Raw genomic sequence first — 22,898 nt, 5'->3', positions numbered from 1 at the left:
AATTCTGGCAAAGTTGTCCTTTTCACTGATTTGGTTTGCCAATAAACCTACTAGTAACTTTCTTCTGCACCGTTTCACAAATACCTGAATAATGTGAGATTCAACAGCACCCTCTAGTGTGGGCCATGATGCTGCACATGAATTGTTGCTATTCTACAAAGGACAATAAAATGTTAGTGTACTCAAAGCTACAATGTCTGCTATTAACAATCATGTTACTTGAGCAATCTGACTTTCGTCTCCACAATCAAGGTGTCTGTCAAGCTAAAGAATGAATTACATAACCTGACTTGACCTCAGATTTCCATGCACAATATTACAACACCAATGAGATATACAGCTGTTTTTTTATTTGGAAAGACTGTGCATTTCATATCAAAAGCAAACCACAGAATCTCTTTTAAGAAAAGATGACTGTAGATCAGCAAAAACCTTCACCAGGTCTCTGAACCGTTTATCAGTTCATAGATAAACAGAGCTATGGAGAAAGTCAGAGTCTTGTGTACTTTAACAACTGCTAATGGAAAGATGAACTGAGGTCATGTGAAGGAGAGTCCTGTCAATCTTCATACATTCTTTGAATGTTTACGACAACGAAATTATAGATGCTTACATGACAGAAACCTGTTAATTTAGGTTATTCATATTAAATTACACAAAAGCAAGAATACCAACAGGGTAGCCACAGCAAATGTTACTATTTGGCAAAAATATACACATTTTGTACTTTGATTCCTTTTGTCCTTTGCACATTTTGTGCTTCCTTTTGGCAATTTTATGCATAACTGATTATTTTACTTTACTAGTATTGATGAAGAGTCTCTTATGAATAAGCACTTACCTTGAACCTTACCTTGAAATTCATTCATGATGCTTAATCTGCCTACCTACTCTTTCTTGACATGAACACCATTTTTTTATTAGTGTTGCCGTTTACGCTGTTTGAGTTCAGCTTCCCTTTTGCCATCAGTTTTTTAATGTGGTCGTGCGGCCCCTTCCCCATCAAGGCTGAAGGGTAGCGGTAGGAGCCTCCAATGCGGTCCCACAGGGTGAAGTACTGCCCGTAGTTGTAGTCGAAGAAAAGGTGGTGGTCTGTGTGGTGAGCTGAACCGTTGATGATTTGTTCCATCAGGCTGGGCACACGGTAGTCCCCGTCATGGATGGAGACTGTCCATATGTTGACGAACACGTACAGGACTAAGTACAGAACCTTGTGTAGGGGGAAGAGGAAGGGGTAGATGTGGTATGGCAGGCCCTGAAGAAATCCGTCCACAGGGTGGAAAGCGTGGCTAGCAAATGGAGTGGGGATCTTCCACACATGATGTGGTTTGTGAAAATACTGTATATGAGGGAAAAGATAAAAAAAAGCAAGTTAGATGGAGCTGAGAGAACTACACTTTTATTGGTAGCTGAAAGCATATTCAAAATTAGATCAAATATGTTGTATTTTCACCCATGCAGGTGTGTCATTCTTACTATGTACCCATCATACGGATGGTGGATAAAATATTAAATTCACATTTTTTATAAAGATGGAAAAATATTAGTAAATTTTAGACTTTTTATTCAATATCACAAAGTTAATTAGATGAATAGTGGTGAATTTAAAATAATTTCACTGCTCGGTATTAAGCTTTTGTTGTTATTTTTGCACCAGATACTGAGCAACTTTTAAAACAGTGCTGTAATAGTTAACTATGTATATATATATAGTAACTATAAAAAATATAAATAAACATATATAAAATTAAATATAAATATTATATGAAAAATTCAACTTAAAAAATGTGACGAAAAGTTGAAGCACTAAAACAACAAAATAAAACCCGAAATAAAAGCATTAAAGCATAAAAAATGACAAAAGCACAGAAAATCACCAAAACAAACTAAAATGAAAATGTAAACTGAAAATATAAAAATAATGTTTTAATTGGTTATTAAGTTTTTCCTGTGTCGTCAATATCACCCTATTAATATTTTGTAGTATTACTCTTTATTCCCATCCTATTCATTTTCTTGCCCATTATTGAAACCATTCAATTTAATGAATAAACTATAAGTACCTAAGCTTGACCAGGGCATATTTACTAAGTCTTCTACATGCTTTAATAGAAAAACTACCTTAAATTACAACTCAAGCATATTCCTTTTGTTTAAAAAAAAACAAACAAAACAAAACACTACATAACAGGAATTACTCATGTCTTTACTCATATTTACCCATATGTCAATGCAAGGCAGTTCATATATATCTTAAATACCTTATAGATCAACTTGTGGTGAAGGAATCTGTGAATCCAGTAAATGCACATGTCAGTGAATAACAGGAAAGAGACCATGCTGAAAATCAGCCCTGACCATCCTGAAAAACAAGCATAAATAGTATGAGATGGTTATGCCCATAGCAACACGATTATCTAAAGCACATCTGACAGGCTGCATTACTCGCACTTTCCCAAATTAGGGCTGTCAGTTTGTTGCATCAAGATTAAAATACCTTTAAATGTTGCTTGTCTACCCTTCCTTAAAATTTGAAAGCCAGTTTTTTCCACACATCCAGCTTTTTCCACTACCTAATTGATAAAGCAGAAGATCTTACCGAGGGGCAATTCATCGACCCTGTCGTACAGTTTGCTGTATCCTCTGACCTCAGCGAAAAACAATGCTACTGTTGGTAGGCTGATCCAGGGCAAAGACCACAAAGCATACTTAATTTCACGTTGCACCTGGTTCTGTGGAGAAAAATATAATAAATAGCATACACATATATAATACTCAAGTAAATGTACTTAGTTACTGTCCGCCTCTGTATATACATACATAAATATACTCCTTTTAAAGACTGTAGGTTGCTAGATGTATAAACAAACCTCCAAAAATTGAGGGTGTTGCTTTAATTTGTGATCAAAAATGAAGAAGTAGCTCAAAGCACCCAGGCCTAGATATAAGACTGCAGCACCCAGGTTGGTGACCACCATCAAGCCAATGATCTGCCGCAGAGTCTCGTCCTCGGGCCATGATGAGGGATACACATAAGGAGTGAAGAAGTAATAATCTGCAACGTTGAGCACAAGGTCCATCTTTGACCCTAAGAGTTGGGCAGAAGTGTAATTAAATGTCTAAAATGTGAATGAAGTATTATAATTCACTTGATCATCATTGCCATATTGTAACAAACACTAAAAATACCAGAAACACTCCAGTGCACTTTGTCCAATGTTGTAAATGATAACTTTGTACTTTCCTAAGACAAAATGAATAAGAAACAGATTATACAGAATGAATGTATGAATGTAGTCTTATAGTTAATATGCTGTAAATGCTGTAATTGTAGGAAACAATCAGCTCACCTGTAAAGGTGCTTTTGAAGACTCACCAGAAGAGAAAATACGTGAGGTAACCTTATAAGCCTCAGAGAGGCCGTCCTTTTGCGCCCACTGTAGAAACACAAACGGACGCAGCCAATAGCGGCTCACTTCCTCACAGCGCGATCCCGTTTCTTGACATCTCATTGGACAGATGCGCGATCTGGTCATGGCGTTAGTGATAGGGAGTTCAATTCCTTTCCGCGAGTCGGTTCTTTCGAACGGATCGTCTCGAAGAACCGGTTGAAAAACAGATTCAATGATTATTTGCATTATCGCGAGGCAAACATCTTGTTCTTTGTGACTTTCTCGATTGGTCTTTATTATTAAGAGTGCGTATTGTATTTTAATCTGTCCCAGTTCAGTTTGTTATAGCCGTGATTCAGCTCATAAAAAGTCGACTTGAAAATAAATATAATTTATATTTCCAATAAACAATGCTAAATTCATTTGCATCTATTTGTTGAAATGTTTTGTGCGTTTTAGTAAAAACATCTCTGCATAGAAGAACTGTTATACAGCCGTAAACATATTTCCGTTACGTTTTGTTTGTAACAATTCGTGAACGATTCAATTAGATGGGGTTTGTGAACCAGTTCAAAAGATTCAACGAAAAGGTCCGTTCACAAATTGTACTTCGCAATATGACGTAACAGATGAATCAGGGTCAATTAAAGAAACATTGCAATTACTCAGTTTCATTAATCCAGGTACATCGGGCTGACTGTTGTATTCAGAAATATAGCTGACACGATATGTAGGAGTTTTATTGCAGAAAAGGTTCTAAGAGGAGATGTCGTCATCAGAGAGCGACATAACAACAAACGGCAGCGCTGGGTAGAAGGCTGCACGGGTCTGTATTGGTACTTTCACTATAAGATCATTTAAGAGCTTTCATGATAAGAGTACTTTTATGAAATCCACGCGCAACATACTTTAGCATAGATAGATGCAGTGTTTCAAAGTAGTTTGGTCTTTTGATTGTGTAGCAAAGTCTGATCATGGACAGTGAAGTTCAGAGAGATGGAAGAGTTCTCGATCTCACAGATGATGCCTGGAGAGAAGACAGACTGCCATATGAGGATGTCACAATCCCACTGGTAAAACTTCACATCTACAGTTTTGATTGTGCATTTCGAATTACGTACGTTAAAATGTATGTCCGTCATTATCATAAGTAACCTTCGCAATGATGGCGAGTACTGTTAATACTTCAGTCAGCAGTGGAATGTGCACATCGCAATTTTTTTTACTTCAATTTTTCATTTACATACGGTATAGAGAGAGCGGCCACATATTTTATGGGTGGAAATATTTGAGCATTAATACTTTATATTTGTATTAATTATATCATGTTTGCCATAATTGCTTAATAGCCCATTGTATGATTTAACTTTATTTCATACCTTTTTCTGACAGAGTGAACTTCCAGAATCAGAACAAGACAACGGCGGATCGACTGAGTCAGTCAAAGAGCAAGAGATGAAGTGGTCAGATCTCGCCCTGCAGAGTTTGCATGAAAACACCCCAAACGTTGGCACTTAGATGGGAAGATGCTCTGTCCTCCCCAGCCATGTATTATGATGATGGAAAGAACTCGACTCATTTCTGAACTACAACCTCAAATAATTGTGCCACTGTGATTTGCATTGTTTCGTTGTTTTGAGAGAGATATATATATATATATGTTTAAAATTTAAAGTGCAGTATTCATTTAAATTGAGTTGTGTGTTAGTTGTTAGCTAATTATTGTTAGTACACAGCATTCTTACAATTCAGACAATGTTCAAGGTTTCAAACTGGTTATCTAAAATACACAATACGTATATCGTCTGTATAGATTAGTTGCAACCTGTATGGGGTCCGTTTTTTTAAGAAATGTATACTTTTATTCAGAATGGACGCATTATCATAATTTGATCAAAAGTGACCGTAAAGACATTTTACTGTTACAAAAGATTTATATTCCAAATAAACTATGTTCTTTGAACTTTCTATTCATCAAAGAATTTTAATGCTTCTGGTCTACCCTTCCTTAAAGTTTGAAAGCCAGTGATTTCCACACATCCAGCTTTTCTATATGTATAACCACAACCCATTTGATAAGGCAAAGCATCTTACCGAGGGGCGATTCATCGACACTAAAGACTGTAGAGTAATGGCTGCTGAAAGTTCAGCTTTGCCATCACATGAATAAATTACATTTTAAAATATAACTAATAATAGTAATAATAAAGTTATTCAAAATTGTATCAAATAAATGCAAGCTTAGTGAACATGAGACTGCTTTCAAAAAATAAAAAATGTTCCCTACCCCAAATTTTTGAACAGTTGTGTACATTAGACATACCGTATATTATATATGAATGCTTAGATAGGTGTCGTATTCCCATAGGTTGATGGGGATCAGCTGAGAGTCAGCTGATGCGAGCTTGACTAACGTGACCTGCCAGAACTAACGCTAGGCTTGATTTGTATTAGAAACAAGAATTAGACTTAAACTATAAAGATGTTTTTTGTTTTTTTTTTGGCTTGTGATATTTTGATTGTACTATGCTAAAATGAAATTAGTGACTTAAGCAAGTGTAAAATAGCTAATTGAATTAAATGCACAAACAGTGAAGAATGGAATCAGTGAAGCATTCCTTCTTTCAGGCTAAGCTGAATTTTATTTGGGTTCAAAGGTGACAGAGATGCTCCATTTATACAAATATATCTGAAACATGGCTAACTGCGAGCATATTATGTTTTAGTCATAGCCAACATGTATAATACTTTCTTGGTATTACAAAAAGATGTGTTCAGCTAGGCGACTCCTTAGGCAGATGTGTAGAGGTTTGGGGGAATTTGACCAAATAGCTATGAATTTATAGTAAATGCTATCTTAATGGAGGTCTTTATTACAACAATCCATTTGGCAGCCAAATTCAATAAAATAACAGCAGCTGTAGGCCTATTATATTATAGATTTAAGCTGAATAAGTATTTGTTTTAAAAGAGAAATACTGGTATTGTTTAGCCTACTCGTTTGTTTGCTATACTAAAATATATTCCCCAGAAATGTGCATTAAAGGAGTAAATGTTATTTGAGGCTAAAAGAAATCCGACTGCAGGTTCATACAAGCTTGATTAAATTAGGCTCTGAGGCTTTAATGCTAAAGTTTTGGGTCAAATCCTCGTGATGAGAGTGCAAGTATGGATATGCTGCATTAAAATTTCAGTTTGGTCCCATAAATAGAGGTTACATATGAATGCCTTTATTTTTTTCCCACGCTAGCCACCCAACCGTTTTTTTTCACAGTCTAAAACAAATAAAAACAAGAAAACAGCATATTAAATGTCAATCATAAAAATGCTGGCAAAATGAAAATGAACTTCTTAAGACTTGGCAAAACACAAAAACAGATGTTATTAGGGGATCAACTACAAACATACAAATTATGCCATTGTGAGCTTGGGCTCATCTGAATACTCAAATTTTCAAGGCAACATAATGCAATAATAATTACTGTCTGACAGAACGGTAACATGCAATGACTTCGCTAAGCACCAAAAACGGGTCCCCTAATCATAAACTCTTTTAAATAACTAAAATATTGGTTTATCTCCACCGGACAGATTTGTTCTGAGGGCAATGTACATTGTACTAATTGCAAAAGCACAAATTGTTCAGTGTTATGAAATGAATGGACATTTTCAGGCAAGTGGTTCCCCTTACATAAAGTTTATGGACCTATGTGAAATTTAGTAATGCAGCTTGTTACAAAGACGTAAGTAAGGTGCTGGTCTAAAATCAGACAGAGACATATAATCATTATTATATACATTTAGTATATAATAAACAAATAAATACATTTAGTGATAACACATTAATCACTAAATGTATTAAAAACTCCGTCAATAACACATTTCTCTGAAAGTGGGACGAGAAATGTGTCTTAGTCACTTCACATTGGCACTCTCACCTTCAGTCATTCTCCAATATCTTAATGAATACTTATGCCATCACAATCTGCATTCATTGTTCATCCCTCCAACAACCCATCCAAGCAGAATTCAGTCAAATCTTGTCAAGTTTTAAAATGAAGAAAGAAATCCAGTTGCTTGTGATTAACCCCTATCATATATAATAGTAATGGCACAGTTTGGACAGTGAAAAATGCACATTTTGGGCCCCCAACCTGAAGGCAGAAAATTAAGAATTTCATGTACCACCTAGTTGTGTACACCGAGTGTAAAATGAAGGTAGGATGACTTAAACAGGGCTTCCCTTCCACTGTTACTGTAACATCCAGAAAGTACACTATACATATATATATATCAAGGTACACAGAACTGTTCTGTAAAATGTTGATTACATGCATTTCTAAAATGCAAACCTTTACACTTCATTTATATCCAGTCCCAGACCTTTTCAAAGTAATAAAACAGAACAAAAAGAATCCCTTATATCCAGATATACATCTTCCAAGATATACATAACTCGTCTGGTTATGATTCATGTAACATTTGTCAATATCACAGAATATCTAGAGTATATAACAAGTTATATCTCCACGTCACAATGTTTCAACAACTGATGAAATTATGGTACATTCAGTTCAGTAAAAAGTCTTACATTTCTTTGTACATAAAAAAAAGAAAAGGAAACTGAATGTAAACAGTCAGAAGGCAGTCCACTGTCCCGCAGAGGCTGTTAAACTTCAAATGAATTACTATTGACACCTACAATAATGTTCCAAATTTATCTGGTTTGTCATTAAATGTCTGTTTACTCCGCATTAATCTGTCTCTGGCCTCTGCACTGAAAGCTCAGCTTGTAAGAAGGCGCCCTGTCCCAAGGCAGTGGAGTATGCGCAATTACTATGTGGAGTTGAGAAACCAGGGCTGTGATAGGAGCTGGAACCACCTCGATTTGATAGTGATGTTTGGGACTGAGGTACTGGATGGTAGTCATCCAGGTTGTCATAGTGTGACTGTAAAGTAATGGCACTTTGTCTTTGTCCCTGTGACTGGTAAGAGTAGGATCCACTATGGTCTCTATCTGAATTGTCTGGTAGATGTGCAGGAAGACTGGACTGGTTGTAATGCTGCCGCTCTCTAACGCTATGGGATCTCTCTGGCTTGGGTGGAGGAGCTGGTTTCACTGGAGCCGCTTGTTCATCTTCACTGGCGCAGCTAGTGGCTTTAACCCTGCATATGTGGCGATCCAAATCTGACATTTCGTAACGAGGTTGGGCACTCCTGCTCTCCGAGTGTTCCTGCCAATGTTTACTGCTCAGTTGCTTTTCCCCTGGTTCAAACTTCGGGTCAAGATGGCCACCTTCAGGTAAGTGCTGCAGGCTTCGTGGTGGAAGTTGCGATTGATGTGAATGGATGGACGAGTAGGTCCTGGAGCTGCCTTGTTTGGTGGTTTTGTCCCCCATCCCATTTCCTTGGCAGTGCTTCTCTGTTTCCATATACATCAGGACATCTGGATCAGAGATCAAGTGCCTGGGAGCATGCTGAGATCCAGATACGATATTATATTTGGCCTCCTTGCTCTCGGTAGCCATCAACACAGTTTTGCCAGGATCTGATTTGCTCCGCAAGTGTAACATGTCTATATCCACTGGCATGTAGGGTCCTATGTTGTCATACTGAGACATAACAGAACCCTTAACTTTTTGCCTTGCTCTGCTTTCCCTGCGGATAGAATGTACGCGAAGCCTTTCTGCTTCTTCTGGATCCCACGCAAAGTAAACACTCCCTTTTAAACCACTGTAAGGTGGCATGTCTCTGCTTACGAAGCTATGCTCCTTTAAAGGAATGAAATGCCGTGAAAGGTAGTGGTAGCCTCCGGATTTGGCTCCAGTCTGAAGGAGAGGGGCACTGTCCCGACCGCTGAAGGAATGGACGTGCCGTAAGCGGATCGTACCATAATGGTCCACATCGTAGAAAGGGGCATCCAGAATGTGAGAGCCAGAGTAGGGGCTGTAGCGGTACTGAACTCTTCCATTCTCAAAATAAGGCTGCAGTTGTGTGACGTGGTAGTCGGCTTGAGAGGGCGGTTGGTGAGACTTGCAGTGGTAGACTGGGCGCTGGTAGTAAAATAACTCATCATCTGGTGGAACCTCGGTTCTGGTGACCGGCATTGAGCGGATGGCGGTGGGGGGCACATGTAGGGAGTGGACTCTACGGATTGTTGGGTACACGGTAGGTCCATCTACTTGGCTGTAGCCATGGGAGTGGTGCAGTGAGCTTGGAGAAATGTATTCACTTCTCAGTGGGCCACGAGATTTGATAGACTGGTGGTAGGACCTAGGTCCAATCGTATTGTATCGGCCATCACCGTGGCCTCTATAGGAAATCTGTGACTCTGATTTTGACACATAAGAAACATGTGGTGGAACACTCTCTGGTCTGTAATGGTATGCCATCGTAGCCTGACCTGAAGGGGATACCCGCTGATGGTAATACACTTCTGTGGTGGGCTCCAGTAGGGCAGCATCCCCTTTTGAGTGACAAATGTAACCTGTCTGATGAGTGGAAGCCCTGCGATGAGGTGGATGAGACTGTGGGGGAGTCTCCTCCACTGAGCCTCTCATGGATGTTTCTAATATGGCATGAAAGTTGGCAGGGTTTGCAGCCTCAGTGTTGCAGAGAGCAGCCATTGCTAGTTTACTTTCAATAGAACGAACTGGGGGTGTTGGCGGCATCACTCCCTGAGTATGGTGTGGAGGAGCACTATCTGCTTTTGGATGGACAGGCTTAATGGCTTCCCATGGTTTTTCCACAGGATCAAGAGGTGCTGCGGGGGTTGGTGCAACTCTAGCATTGGGCTGCGATTTGGGCTGAAACTGAGGTTGTGCTTGTGACTGAGAATGAGGCTGAACTTGAGGTTGAGACCAAATCGCTGCATTAGGTTGAGTCTGTATTTGTGGCTGAGGCTGGAGAATTGCGACTGGTTGATCTGGCGTCTTTGTGGGTTTTGGTGGCATAACCATTTCAGTCATATGGAACTAGGGATTAAGCCCAAACAAACACTGTTAGGTTTCTTACATATTTCCCTTTTTGCATTTACATGTGCTGTAATTTTAGCTATTGATATCAATACCAGATTAATGATTGAATAATTCTTGATACTAATTTTGTTGCAATATGACAAAACTGAAATATCACACAACATGCAAAAAACATGTACTACTAACAAATTAAATTAAAACAACGGGAGCAAGCTTTTGATCTTACATACTTTCATACTAGCAGGCAAACAGCACTAATGCTTAACATGCTTTTCTAATTTTGAATTTACAATGGTGAAGGCCAGGCTCATGAATATTTATAAAATTATTTAATGTTCAGCCTTGGTACTGAAGTACTAGTGCTACTGACATCCCTGCATGTACCACTGCTTACCTCAGAGCTAGGTTGTTGAATGACAGTATCCTTGCTGCTGATAGATGGTGTGGTAGTGGTTTTGTCTGTGCTCACAGGTGTCTGGCCCACAGCTGGCTGCTGCCTTTCTGGGTTTTTTTGTGTTTGGGAAACTTGAGAAGGTTGACTAGAAGGCATAGCACTCTGGCTTGGGGTCTCTGGTGAGACAACATCCTGGTTATTGCAAGAAATGCTGGATGGCTTCCCACAATCACCTGTGTTGAGGTGCAGGCTGACGGAGCGAGTTAACTTTTCAGCTGGGGTGGAGGGTGGTGAAGACGTAGGAGCAGACCTCTTTGACACTTCTACTGTAGCTTCCTCCAAGGATGTCTGTGATGGCAAGGAAGGAGGAGGAGGCCAGTCCATGGTCTCCAGTAACCCTTGTGGCCTAATGGGGGACACTGGTGTAGGGGGTCCAGAGGATTGCCTCCGAGAAAGAATAGTGGCCTGCTGGGCAGATTCTGCTAGAGCTAGTGCAAGCATGCGGGCAGCGTTCTTTGGTGGGGGAGCGGGAGGTATGAGGGACACAGAGCTGACAGGGACATTGCCCTTTGGTGAGTCCAGAGCTACAGCTCCTACAGATGGACAAAACAGAGGGAACTCAAACAAGGAGAAGGCAGGCTAATATTCATGAGAAGGTAAGAAAGGGAAATGTTAAATTTCTACAGATTGTGGACAGATTTCTCTACATTGAGGCTGTTTGTGCAAAGCGCTACTGGTTAAAGCCTGGTGAACTAAACCTGAAAAATCAAATAATTATCTTATGAAACCCAGCATACCTTGGAGGTTCATATCACAGTGGCATCAGGGTTAATGATAGTATTTACATTAAAATAAAATAATAATAAAAAGAAATCTAGTATTTAAGTTCTTAATGTACTCTCTGTATTCATGTTTGTTTCAAATATTTTTGAAAAACTTAACCATCATTATAAAATCTTTTATAAAATGATATCAGGACAGCTGTTTCACCCTAACACTTTGAATATTAATTTTAATGCAGGAGATAAAAATATTCTCATCCTAGAAGAGGTGTATTAAACTAATTCAGGATAAAAATGTCAATGACTCCTCAAGAAACATTATGGATTTAAGCTATCATATCCCTGTGTTTCAGTTCAGCTTACCTGGCTGCTCTTGAGAACAGGTGACCTGTGGTGGCTGTGAACATTCAGTGCTTGATATGTCTTTACTCTCAAAGGTAGTAGCTTTAGAAAGAAGCTCTTGCTGAATGGCTTCACTCAGGGGCAGATTGGTGGTTCTTGACAGAAAGCTCAATTTTGCAGGAGAGTCGAGTGGAGATGGAGTGGAAGAGGGCTGAAGCACAGTGCTCTCTGGTGCTTTCCTTATCATGGAGGGAGCTGATTCAGAGACGCTTAGAGGAGTCACAACAGCTGACTTCTCACAGCTCTCAAGAGATTGAACTGGAGTTTTCTCTGAGAAAGACGCAGGGGGCAGTTTATTTCTATCCTTTAAGGCTGGACTGTGGTCTGGAGACACAGAATGACTTATAACTTTAGCTCTGACTGGCGAGACTGGCTCGGAGACACTAGCACTGGCCAGGCTCCTCTTCAGACTGCTTTCATCTGTGTCCAGTGAGAAAATGGAAGTCTCTGCCAGAGGAAGGCTACACTGGAAAGACATGGGGTCAAAGTCTAAAGAGGCCATGCCAATGTCAGGAGGGCTCAAGTCCACATCATCAGCGGAACGTGGCGGGGAGATAAGAGCAGGCACACAGATTGGTCCATCATCCCCATCACTCTCCCCATGGCCCAGATTGTCATATGAGTTACAGTGTTGTCTGCTATCCAGTAGATCACCATTGAAGGAAGCAGAGAGAGCATCACTGCTGGAACGAGGTCTGCGTGGCCTGTACACCTTAGACTCTCCTGTTAAAGGAAAAGCAAAAAAATTTGAATTTCACAATGGTTGGTTTACAACTTGAGGCTGAGCTTTTTTTTTTTTTTTTTAGAGCTTTAGGAGTCTGTTACCTTCAACGTTATGTAAAGAGGTGAGAGACTCCTCACTTTTGGCAGACCGAAGAGTACTGGTGTCTCCTCTTCCTCCTGAGCAGGGAAAATAAAGCAGGAACAGAGAAGTTACAACAAACTGCTTATGCATAACCAAACAGAGTTCTAGAATTCTTGACTCTGATTGGTCTCTCGTAAATGCTCTGCAGTCTCTCTGCTCTCACATAATAAAATCATTTAAACGCAAATCATTATTTCATGTCCATTTATTTATTTATTTATTCAGTAAATAGCCGTGTAATTAGCAGGGTAATTTACAATCAGCTGGTCATTACTGCTAAATAAACGTCTTCCACAAGATACAAGGCCTGATTAACCACTGGGTTTATTTTGTGATAATGACTATCTGACATTTAAAGATGACAAAATGGCACAACACTAACCAGCATATGCCATGGTCTTGAGTTCATTTGGTTCACTAGGATTGCGGTGTAGTTTTCGTTTAGACATCGAGGAAGACTTGCCCAAGTTGAAAAAAGACCGCCAACTGCCAACTGGAGACTTTTTAGACTTTATGGGCTGTCTTTTCCTAGGAAAATAAAAATGATAAAATGTACAAAATGTATCTCTTTGAGAATAACAGGCACATAATTGGTCTCTTTATAACAGCATTAAAGGGGTCATAGGATGCTCATTTTCCACAAGTTTATATGATTCTTTAGGGTCTTAATGAAAAGTCTGTAACATAGTTTGGTTAAAATTTCTCAATGGTAGTGTAAAAAACACCTTTTTTACCCTGTCAAAAACAGCTCTTTTCAGATCAAGCCGTTTTTGTAGCATTTTCCTTTAAACGTTAATGAGCTCTGCTGACCCCGCCCCTCTCTTAGGTAAGGTAAGACACCAGTCCAGTCTGTGCTGAAACGCTACTGTCAATCAAATTATCGTGGGAGGGGCCTGTCACACAGACAGGCATCTGAGATCGGCTCGATTTGAGAAAGGTGAAAACATTTAACCATATAAAAAAAACACTACTGGGTGGATTTTTATCATTATAGGGTGGTTGTGTACACACACTGTCAACACACATTTCAGTTCAAACAACTTGTAAAAGTGCATGTAGCATCCTATGACCCCTTTAAAAAAATGACAACATTTTAAAGCTCGCTTTATACCTCTCAGTGGGGAATTCAATGACCGTGTGGAATTTTCCCTGTAAGGCTGCAGGACCCTCTCCCACCTCTATGTACTTGCTGTCTGCAGTGATGGGTGAGTTGATCTGGGCCTGGGTACGGGCCTGTGCCTCTTCTAATGTTAGCAGCTTTGTGGATGGAGAGGGCACCAACAAAGATTTAGGCCGAGACAAAGAGTTGTGTCCTACAAAGACAAAGAAAAGTGTGATGAATACATAGCAATATAAAAAAAAAAATGAAATATCTGTCAATATTTAATCTGTCCATATTGCATACCTGTTCCCTCTCGTATAAGCGAGCTCAGTTTGGGGCTGAAGAGAACATCCACATGGTTGAGGATGAACTCCACCACCACCGACTGTATTCGCACCTCCATGAAGGCTGCTGTGCCGCTGAAGCAAGCCGATTCTATTTGCTTTGACCTTTTTAGTTGAGAATAAAAATCAAAGATTAGTTATGAATACTAGGTTTTTATATTCATAGTTATAAAATTGTATCCATAAGTATCTGTTTTCACAAACATTACACTTGCATCATGCAGAGATCTTACCTCAGTAAGTTGGGGGCCCAAACGATGGCCAAATTCTTCGTATGCATGTTTGTTACATAGCTGAAGGTTGCTAAGTGTGAAAGATGCCTCATAAGAAACTCAAGAGTCCTACAAGAGAAGCATGAATATTTAACGTTAAAACTACAGTAAATGCAGGAGAGTCGAAAAATTTTGAAAAGAGGACTGCAAGTCCTATAGCAACCAGCAGAGGGCATTGTGGTCATTTACAAACCTATAGTGTGGAGGCGGCAGCTGCTGAATGACATCATGTATTTTGATCAGCCTCTCCTCATCAGTGGCTGCTGACACAGCCTCCTAAAAAGGAGAAGAGCGGGTGTAAATCAGGGTCACTGCATCTAGAGCAACTCTAACCAACAAAAATACTCTCAAACCCATGTTCACACTATACTGCTGAGTGGACAAAAGCACATGGTCAATCACATTTCCTGTGCATTATAGTTTCACTGCTTCCATAGCAACCTGAAAACACTGATGCGCTCTTTACTCTGGCTGTTTTCATTTGCAGGGACTTATCTCCAGATGCTGTAAATGTCAGTGCTTTGTTTGGCATGCAGATGAACTCTGTGAAGCAGGGTTCTAATAGACAAGCAATTCATTTTGTGTACTCATTAAAAGCAATCAATACAACAAATAGCCTAAAGCCTTCAACGACTTCTGCGCTGTTTTGCCAGTCTCAGATAAGAGACCCACGCATATTATCACACCAAGAACTAAAAAGGTTTTGATATCATAAGTATGGACTGGCTGTTCTAGTATAATAGGTGCTCTCAGCTGGAGCTATTTGTATGACAAAGAGTGTGTGAGTTTGAGAAAAGGCTCTTTATAAGGCCTGTCGTTCTGGGATAAATGCTTACCGAGAATTTCTCATACAGCTGGTAGGTGAGAAGTGGGTTGGGAAGCTCTCGAAAGTAAAGCTTGCACAGGGAGCCCACGCAGTGTATGTCTTGAATGTAAACATCTTTTGTCAGATCTGGGATCTGTTCAGAGTCAAATTCATGCCTAAAGTGAGAGAGAAAGAAAGTGCTTGATGTATTCAAATAATCTCACAGTAGGCTACTTGGTGTGCTTAAAACCTGAATTTCAACCAATTTGGATGAAATGACATTAGCTTCTAATATCTTATAACATTTGAAGTAACTGACGAACAATTTTGGTTTTCAATGGTTGATGCCGATGAACAAGTTAATTCTTTTATTCACCAAGGACGCATTAAATTTATCAGAAGGGACAGCAAAGACATTAATACGGTTACAAATTATTTCTATTACAAATAAATGCTCTTTTGAACTTTCTATTCATCAAAGAATCCTGAAAAAATGTATCACGGTTTCCACAAAAATCTTAAGCAGAACTATTTTCAACGCTGATAATAATAAGAAATGTTTCTTGAGCACAACATCTGCATATTAGAATGATTTCCATAAGGATCATGTGACACTGCCACAACTGCTGCTAAAAATTGAGATTTTCCATCAAAGCAATAAATTACATTTTAAAATATATAACAATGGAAAATAGTTATTTTAAATTGTAATATTATTTCACAATATAACTGTTTTTACTGTATTTTTTTAATCAAATGAATGCAGCCTCAGAGAGCATAAGATAATTATTTTAAAAACATCTGAAAAAATCTTACAGACCCCAACCAAACTGGTATGCTAGTGTGACATTTACATAAAATGCAGAAAAGTAAAAAATAAAATAAATTATAAAAAAAATATTTATTACGTTTTAAGTTTATCCAATGACATGGCTGTACATGTAGCAACACAAGGGGGAGGAAAAACTTGTTAATCGGTCAACTTTCTGGTGAACTCATTTCCTCCTGTATTCAACAATACAAACATTCCCATTATGAAATGTAATTATCAGCAGCTTAAAATTCAGCCACTGCATTCAGAGTTTCTCAAGCAGTATGATAAATCTCTATCTCTGCTACTTGCAATTAGGGGAGTGTGTTTATGTCCTACCGCAGCTTCTGAATGTTGGAGGCAATCCCAGAGAGACGGTACATTCCATCAACCACTCCATGCTTCTCAATGAACTCAGTGCAGCTCTTGAGTACCTGGGGGACTAGAGGTTTAGACAAAATGTTACTGGAGCATCCTTTTTGGCACGTAAAGTGTGAGAGTTGTCAAAATGCCAATGGAATAGAATGCCAGATTCTTTGTGCAGTAAATTTCCGATTTTGTAAGGTATAAATAACTTCAACAACTGCCAGAGACAGGCCCGATCGTCAGATAACAAGTCCAGGCTCTCCTGTATAAGCAGAGTTTTTAGCTTCACATTTGCTCCAGTGGCATCAGACAAACTCCAGACCTCCAATGCGACCTTGCAATGTTTCACCCAGAGGAATCATAGTCACAGACAACCCTGACTGGCCTCTAGTCTTGACAAACTTTATCCGGCAGATGAGTGAGTCCAAGACTTTCAGAGGCAGCTGTTCATCTACATTCCTGACATAGCAGTCTGAAGTACAAAATCCTCAAAAATGCAAGACCATTTTTGTCTCTAAGCCATCTGAAAAATCTTTCAATCAGCGCTTCACAATAAGGATGGCCTGTGGCCATTGTGAGTGTTTCAGGCCAGTTAATGTAGCTGTCACTTGCCCTATAAGGCCAGTAATACATTCTTTATATCTTACAGTATGTTCATTGATCACGCACATGGGTTTTTATGCTTTGCACACATATACATTTGGTTTTCTGTGATTCTGTGTTGTTAATTCTCCTGATTTAAACACATGACCCAGCTAAAGCTGTCTAGCTGGCAAACATAGATAAATTGACAAAACTGAGAATGATTTGTGATATTCTTAGAAGCATCAGTCTGAATGGTTTAAAAATGACAAATCACAATTTTTGTTTCCTGCAAAAGTGTAAATTATAAAAAGGTAAATTATAGCTGTATAACTTCCAGTTGTTTGTGCAAATTATAAACCTAGTAATTTGCTATAAATATAACAATAAAACAAATACAGTACCATTCAACTGTATTTGTAGTTTGGGGTCAGTAAAGTTTATGAAAAAACTTATGAAAAAATTATCTTGGGCCCACCAAGGTTGCAATTATTTTATATATAAAAAAATACAGTAAAAATAGTAATATTGTAAAACATTATTACAAATTAAAATAACCATCTTATTTTAATATATTTTAAAATGGAACATTTTCCTGTGATGGCAAAGCTGAATTTGTGAAAAATTTCTTATTACTGATTTTGAAAATAGTTGTATGCATCCTTGCTGACTAAAAGGATTAATTTCTTAAAATCTTAGTGACCCCCTACTTTTGAATGGTTTGATTTTTTTGACAGAATTTTTTTAACCCTTTCAATACTTCGAAAAATGCAGCAAATTACTTCACATGCCAACATCCTTGTGGCACCAAAAGAGAAAGGAAAAAAATGTGTTTTGCTCTCTAGCAAAATACTGTCCAAGAGTATAATAAGTGCATTGCAGGGAGATCTGCAGAGCTTTATGTTAATATGACTGATCCATTCTAATGACTCTCTACTTGAAGAAAGTGTTTAGCCATCATCGTCTCACATTCCTCTGAGATCAGAGCGTCTGAGATGGAGAGTACACATTCTGCCATTACCCATTTTACAAACACATTAAAGCTGAGCGGGCTCATAGGTGAGAGAGGACAGTGAAGGGAGCGAAAGATTCAGACCTTGGTAGTAAACCTAAATTTTATCATCTATCTAACCAACTACAATGGGTGACCTTTTGTAGGAACACATTTTTAAAGAATACCAGGAATTTCTGCTTTGAGGATACTTGCTCCTGAGGGAAAGAATGTCCATTCTTCATTTAATAAAAGCAATGTTTTTTTTTCCCCGTCTAAAAGTAATGGTCGAGCAGTCGTACTAAGTTGTGTGGATCCCTTTTGAAAAGGACAAGGCTTAGATTTTAAGGGCAGGCAATGGCTCAGGGAGGATTTGAAGTCAAACAAATGGAGCAAATGCTGAAGGCTGCCAGGGAGCTTTGAATCAATGGGGAAGAAATCTCCAGACACGGCCCCCTAACCATTCCTCCTGACCTTTAGACCGCTTTAAGCCAATCAGATGCCATGGCAACCCATGCAGCCAGATCCAAGGGCTATTCTAGAGGAGGAGGGTTAGCTATGCTTTCCAGCCCACCCACACAGTCTCACATTAGTGTCAAGCACCTTCTGGAGCATGAGTTTGAGTAGGACTAGAAGGGGGCAAAGCTCACCGTCATGGCCGGAGTTGAGGAGATGTTCTCCTAGGTCACAGCCGAAAACCCTCTCCCTGAGGATACCTCTTTGCTTCAGTTTCTGCTTGGTCGGCCTGGACTTCATGAATGTGCGTAGAAAAGTGATCAGTTTCCCGTGTTTCTTGGACACTGAAAGATAAAAATGAAAATACGCAAATTTAAAAAACTGCACTGTGAGTCACAAGCAGCGCAACAATAAATGACCCCAAGAAAATCCGGTTTAACAACAGGCCAGTGCCAGCCACATCATGTCAGCGAGCCAAGATCTTATGAAATGAAGAAAGCAAATACACTTGGTTGTGTAAGAATAATGGGTTTATGCATTAACCCTGTTCCTTTACTACAGGAATTTGCCAAATCCTACATTGTAAGCGGTTTCGTCAACCGAGCAGAATTATTAATTCACTCAAATTCGTGAGGGACGTACATCCTCCATCTCTGGGTGTTTGTTCTACATTTGGTAGAGCAAAATCAAACCACTTCATTCTCTATGGATCAATGCAACTGTTATAGAGGCGCAAGTACAGTAGCATATAATCAACTATGAATTTTACAAGTTTAATCTAAAAGCTCAGCACTGGAAGAAAAAGCCTGAAGATGAGTGGCTGACATACAACATCTGTGAAAGTCATCTCATGAAAGAATTAACTGTTTCCTTTTATTTCATTTTTGAATGAGGCCAAGCAAGAAGGACGTCTCAAGCTGTTTGGTCTTCGGAGCAGCTTGCATTGTTATTACACCCTGACACTAACCACCATACCCCAAAAAAAATCATTTCAGCAGCCTCACCTAGAATTTGCATGAGAAACTCTTGGACGATACAGCGGAAAAGTATCAAGAGAGAAATTCCAAGGATTTGACAGGAACACACAAACGCACCAAAATAATTCCACTGGATTTGCTATAAAACCCAGAGTCCTGTATTGCAATTGCTCATTTAACTGGGATTGTTTTCAATGTTCCTCATAAAATATTAGCAAGCTTAAATATTCCGAACCAATTAACTGTTTGCATAATGAAGCTGTATGAATCGGCAAACAATCTGTTGCCGGAAACAACTTCAGAGCTGTTACAAATGCAGCTGGGATTCCTGAAAACCACAAACTGGTCCATCTGTGTTTATGTTTGTGGTGGATTTAGCAGGAGACTGAGTAAAAATGATTAGCAAAATAATTGCAAATATTAAACTGTTGTTTATTTTAACAGTTTAACTCCCTGGTGATTTTAAGGATGTGTGATTCTTTGCACGCTGAAACCACAGTGGACGTGGCAAGGCGACATCTGCCAGCTGTGATTTCATCTGTTCCTTTGTGTGTCTTTACCTTATAAAAAGGCACATTACTCACAATTTTTCATCGTAAAGGGTATCAACATTTTTCCAACAATCGGTTACAGCTGGTCTGAATGCAATTAATCCTTTCATATCCAGTCGAGGTTAATCATGAAAAGAGCCATTGTAGGAATTTCCTGTTCTACTTTTCAAGAGCCAATAAAAGTAACTGCCACACATTTCACAGATCCTCTTATTCCGAACTCCACAACAAACCAAACACAGGGCATGTGCTGAAGTTCACAGAAGCAGCAAGAAGACTCCGTGTTACTAAAGAATGAGTGTTTCCTCCAGGCTGCACTTTACCTCAGCTGAGGAGACACTGATGACGTTACAGCACAACGTGACTGACACACTATACGTTTTTCTTTTTTCCCTCCAAATCAACGCTCACAACATGAGTTCCAATGACTTGCCAAAAATTTTAGTCATAAAATAACTTACTTATGACTTAAAATATGACTTTGCTACACAAATCAGAATACACAAAATCTACAGAGAAAGGCGATTAGAACAAAGTCAACAAAATGCATTTATCACAAATTAACACCAGTGAGCAAATATTTTAAATGCTATTGTTTTTAGCAGTGCAAATGACTAAACCCTAGGTAATTTACACACAAATGTGTCTATAGAAAGCACTTCAGTCGCATATACAGGTCTGAGATAGTTTAGCAACTTTATTAGCACTAAAACGGCAACTTCATAACTTACCTCAATATGAAATATCCATGAAAAAGGGCAGAAAAATGGTGTTTGAGTATTCTTAAGTTTGCCAGGCAGCAGCTGCTGTAGAGAGCTCAAGACACAACGGTGAAGGATCATCACAGACCACACTCTCTCTCTCACTTTCCCCGCCAGCCGGTAAAAGCTAATAGTCAACATGCATTCTTTCCTCTTTGCTTTTTCCCTCCTCTCTTTCCTTTCGGAGTTTGTCCAGCCCCTAATATCAACTTTCAACAGCGCTGGCTTCTAACTGCAGAGATCGGGGTGTGAGCAGCCACGCAACCCAGAGAACGACAGTTTCAGCCTGCAGGCTGTTGCATTTATCAGATATCCACTATCGAGTGATGAATGTGCTTTGAAAGACAATGGCAGTACAACACAGCTGTCTCCTGCGATGTTCTATTTAGGCTACAGCTTAAATATGACTTAGTAAAACTTCAACAAAGCAAGAAGTCAGACGAACATAAATATAACTCATTTGACTACACCACCAGTGCAACAACAATGCACTCTTTCTAAAGAAACTCATTCATAGCCAAGCCCATGTACCATTCAGCTTTTACAAACCAGACATGGTACAGCCATGAGGAACTGACAAAGACTACCCTGTCTGCACTCTAAAGCAACAGGTTTGTGGCAAAACTGTCAAACACCACAGAGATCCGTTTTTTTGCAAGATAATGCTGACCCAGTGATGTTAATTGGACAGATCTGTGATATAAGTTGCAATAAAAAAGCCAAAAGTTTAAAAGTTTGGGGTGTGTAAGATTTTTTTTTCTCTCATGCTCAAGGCTGCATTTATTTGATCAAAAATGCATTAAACACGGTTTTCTAATGTACATATATTTTTAAATGGAATGTATTCCTGTTATGGCAAAGCTGAATTTTGAAAGTCATTACTCCAGTCTTCAGTGTCATATGATCCTTCAGAAATCATTGTAATATACTGATTTGGTGCTCAAGAAACATTTCTTCTTATCATCAATTTAAAAAACAGTTGTACTGCTTAATATTTCTGTGGAATCTGTGATACTCATTTTCAGTATTCTTTGATGAACTGAAAGTTTAAAAGAATAGCTTTTATTTTATAGAAATTTTTCATAACATTATAAATGTCTTTAATGCCACTTTTGAACAGATTAATGCATCGTTGCTAAATTACAGCATTAATCTCCTTAAAAAAAGTTTTAAAAAAAGCATACAGACACCAAACTTTTTAAAGGTAGTGTGCATACATAATACTACTACTACTAATAATAATAAAACAAAAACCCTAAAACCATTATGAGAGTTAATAGGAATGTGCACAAGTACAACAAACAACAATAAACCCAACCCAACAGCTAACAGGAGTTCATATAAAAGTCTCTAGTAAGGAAGTACACAATCCCCTGTAGGACAAACGGACACATATTGCTGTGTAAACCTTATACAGTTTGTCTCTCGTTCTCTCACAGCTCCTTCCAGCTGTCTTGGCTTGTTCACAGAGGCAGCTGCCCTTTACTCCACTGAGAGGAAGACGTTGCCCCACAAGGAAGTTAGGAAGTGAGAGGGAGCTAAGGGAGCTACATCTGGAGCAGCACCTGCTACAGCTGAGAATAAGGGAATGACATAAATGCAGTTTGGTCTGTGAATGTGAAAGTGTCTGTACAAGAACAAGAAATTATTACACTTCAGGCATTTTCAGAACACACAATATGCCCTATTCATGCTCGAAAACCTTGGTAAATAAAATATTACAGCAACCTTTATCACTGTTACACCACCTGCATGATAGGACATTATGTGGTTAACCATTTACATGGGGCATTTGCTTAATGAGGTGAATGATTCATAAGGCATTTAGTGTTCTTTGATAGGTGCTTGCTGCTCGGCTAAAGCTCTACAGGGGAGCAGGGAGGTATGCTGTATTTGAGCATGTACAAAGGCAGTACACAAGAATATGTTTGAGTCACCATGGAGAGACTGTAGTTCATATTGTCAGTGGACAAAGATGGGATTATTTTATAGCCTTTCCTAACCAGGGTCATGTAAATCAGCCCAGGAGTGTGTTGCAAAATAACTTCACAATAGGGCTTTCTGGAAA

At 38.9% G+C, this 22,898-nt stretch overlaps 3 protein-coding genes across 8 annotated transcripts in view; 1 reads left to right on the top strand and 2 right to left on the bottom strand.

Annotated features, from left to right (window-relative positions):
• Positions 1–372: 372 nt before the first annotated feature.
• On the bottom strand, positions 373–3,398 carry LOC107703513 (lathosterol oxidase-like). The gene is made up of 6 exons (XM_016506150.1): positions 3,351–3,398; positions 3,190–3,244; positions 2,871–3,088; positions 2,600–2,732; positions 2,262–2,362; positions 373–1,339 (listed from the first exon to the last, which is right to left on the bottom strand). Exons 3-6 carry the CDS (start codon positions 3,078–3,080, stop codon positions 884–886), a joined length of 900 nt encoding a protein of 299 aa, XP_016361636.1. The 5' UTR covers positions 3,081–3,088; positions 3,190–3,244; positions 3,351–3,398; the 3' UTR covers positions 373–883.
• A 573-nt stretch (positions 3,399–3,971) lies between these two features.
• Positions 3,972–5,007, top strand: LOC107703514 (anaphase-promoting complex subunit 13). The gene is made up of 3 exons (XM_016506151.1): positions 3,972–4,218; positions 4,355–4,465; positions 4,785–5,007. The coding sequence occupies exons 2-3, from the start codon at positions 4,367–4,369 to the stop codon at positions 4,908–4,910; spliced, it is 225 nt and encodes a 74-aa protein (XP_016361637.1). The 5' UTR covers positions 3,972–4,218; positions 4,355–4,366; the 3' UTR covers positions 4,911–5,007.
• A 1,012-nt stretch (positions 5,008–6,019) lies between these two features.
• The window catches only part of LOC107703512 (rho GTPase-activating protein 32-like), a 75,304-nt gene continuing 58,425 nt past the window's right edge, over positions 6,020–22,898 (bottom strand). For 5 of the 6 annotated variants that reach the window (XM_016506143.1, XM_016506145.1, XM_016506146.1 and 2 more), the window contains 12 exons: positions 18,736–18,885; positions 16,486–16,588; positions 15,367–15,511; positions 14,724–14,806; positions 14,492–14,599; positions 14,218–14,363; positions 13,924–14,125; positions 13,195–13,340; positions 12,773–12,847; positions 11,909–12,670; positions 10,764–11,356; positions 6,020–10,366 (listed from right to left, as the gene is read on the bottom strand). In XM_016506143.1, the coding sequence (XP_016361629.1) occupies positions 8,147–10,366; positions 10,764–11,356; positions 11,909–12,670; positions 12,773–12,847; positions 13,195–13,340; positions 13,924–14,125; positions 14,218–14,363; positions 14,492–14,599; positions 14,724–14,806; positions 15,367–15,511; positions 16,486–16,588; positions 18,736–18,885 (4,733 nt within the window). In that variant the 3' untranslated portion in view covers positions 6,020–8,146. Of the gene's footprint in view, positions 10,367–10,763; positions 11,357–11,908; positions 12,671–12,772; positions 12,848–13,194; positions 13,341–13,923; positions 14,126–14,217; positions 14,364–14,491; positions 14,600–14,723; positions 14,807–15,366; positions 15,512–16,485; positions 16,589–18,735; positions 18,886–20,800; positions 20,949–22,898 lie in introns of those variants that run through there. The other variant, XM_016506148.1, reaches the window with a different exon arrangement.

Source organism: Sinocyclocheilus anshuiensis, unplaced genomic scaffold (genome assembly GCF_001515605.1).
Source record: "Sinocyclocheilus anshuiensis isolate Anshui unplaced genomic scaffold, SAMN03320099.WGS_v1.1 scaffold330, whole genome shotgun sequence".
NCBI lineage: Eukaryota > Metazoa > Chordata > Actinopteri > Cypriniformes > Cyprinidae > Sinocyclocheilus > Sinocyclocheilus anshuiensis.
The sequence above is the reverse complement of the archived record's forward strand: the minus strand, read 5'-3'. Positions and strand labels throughout refer to the sequence as shown.

What these genes read in the sequence shown, in the direction of transcription:
- LOC107703513 (XM_016506150.1), bottom strand. Translation starts at nt 3,080, where the DNA reads ATGGACCTTGTGCTCAACGTTGCAGATTATTACTTCTTCACTCCTTAT. An exon ending in AACACCCTCAATTTTTGGAG is followed by an intron (nt 2,733 to 2,870) that starts GTTTGTTTATAC and finishes TTTTCTCCACAG; the next exon opens with AACCAGGTGCAACGTGAAAT. An exon ending in GGTCGATGAATTGCCCCTCG is followed by an intron (nt 2,363 to 2,599) that starts GTAAGATCTTCT and finishes CTTGTTTTTCAG; the next exon opens with GATGGTCAGGGCTGATTTTC.
- LOC107703514 (XM_016506151.1), top strand. Translation starts at nt 4,367, where the DNA reads ATGGACAGTGAAGTTCAGAGAGATGGAAGAGTTCTCGATCTCACAGAT. An exon ending in AGGATGTCACAATCCCACTG is followed by an intron (nt 4,466 to 4,784) that starts GTAAAACTTCAC and finishes TTTTTCTGACAG; the next exon opens with AGTGAACTTCCAGAATCAGA.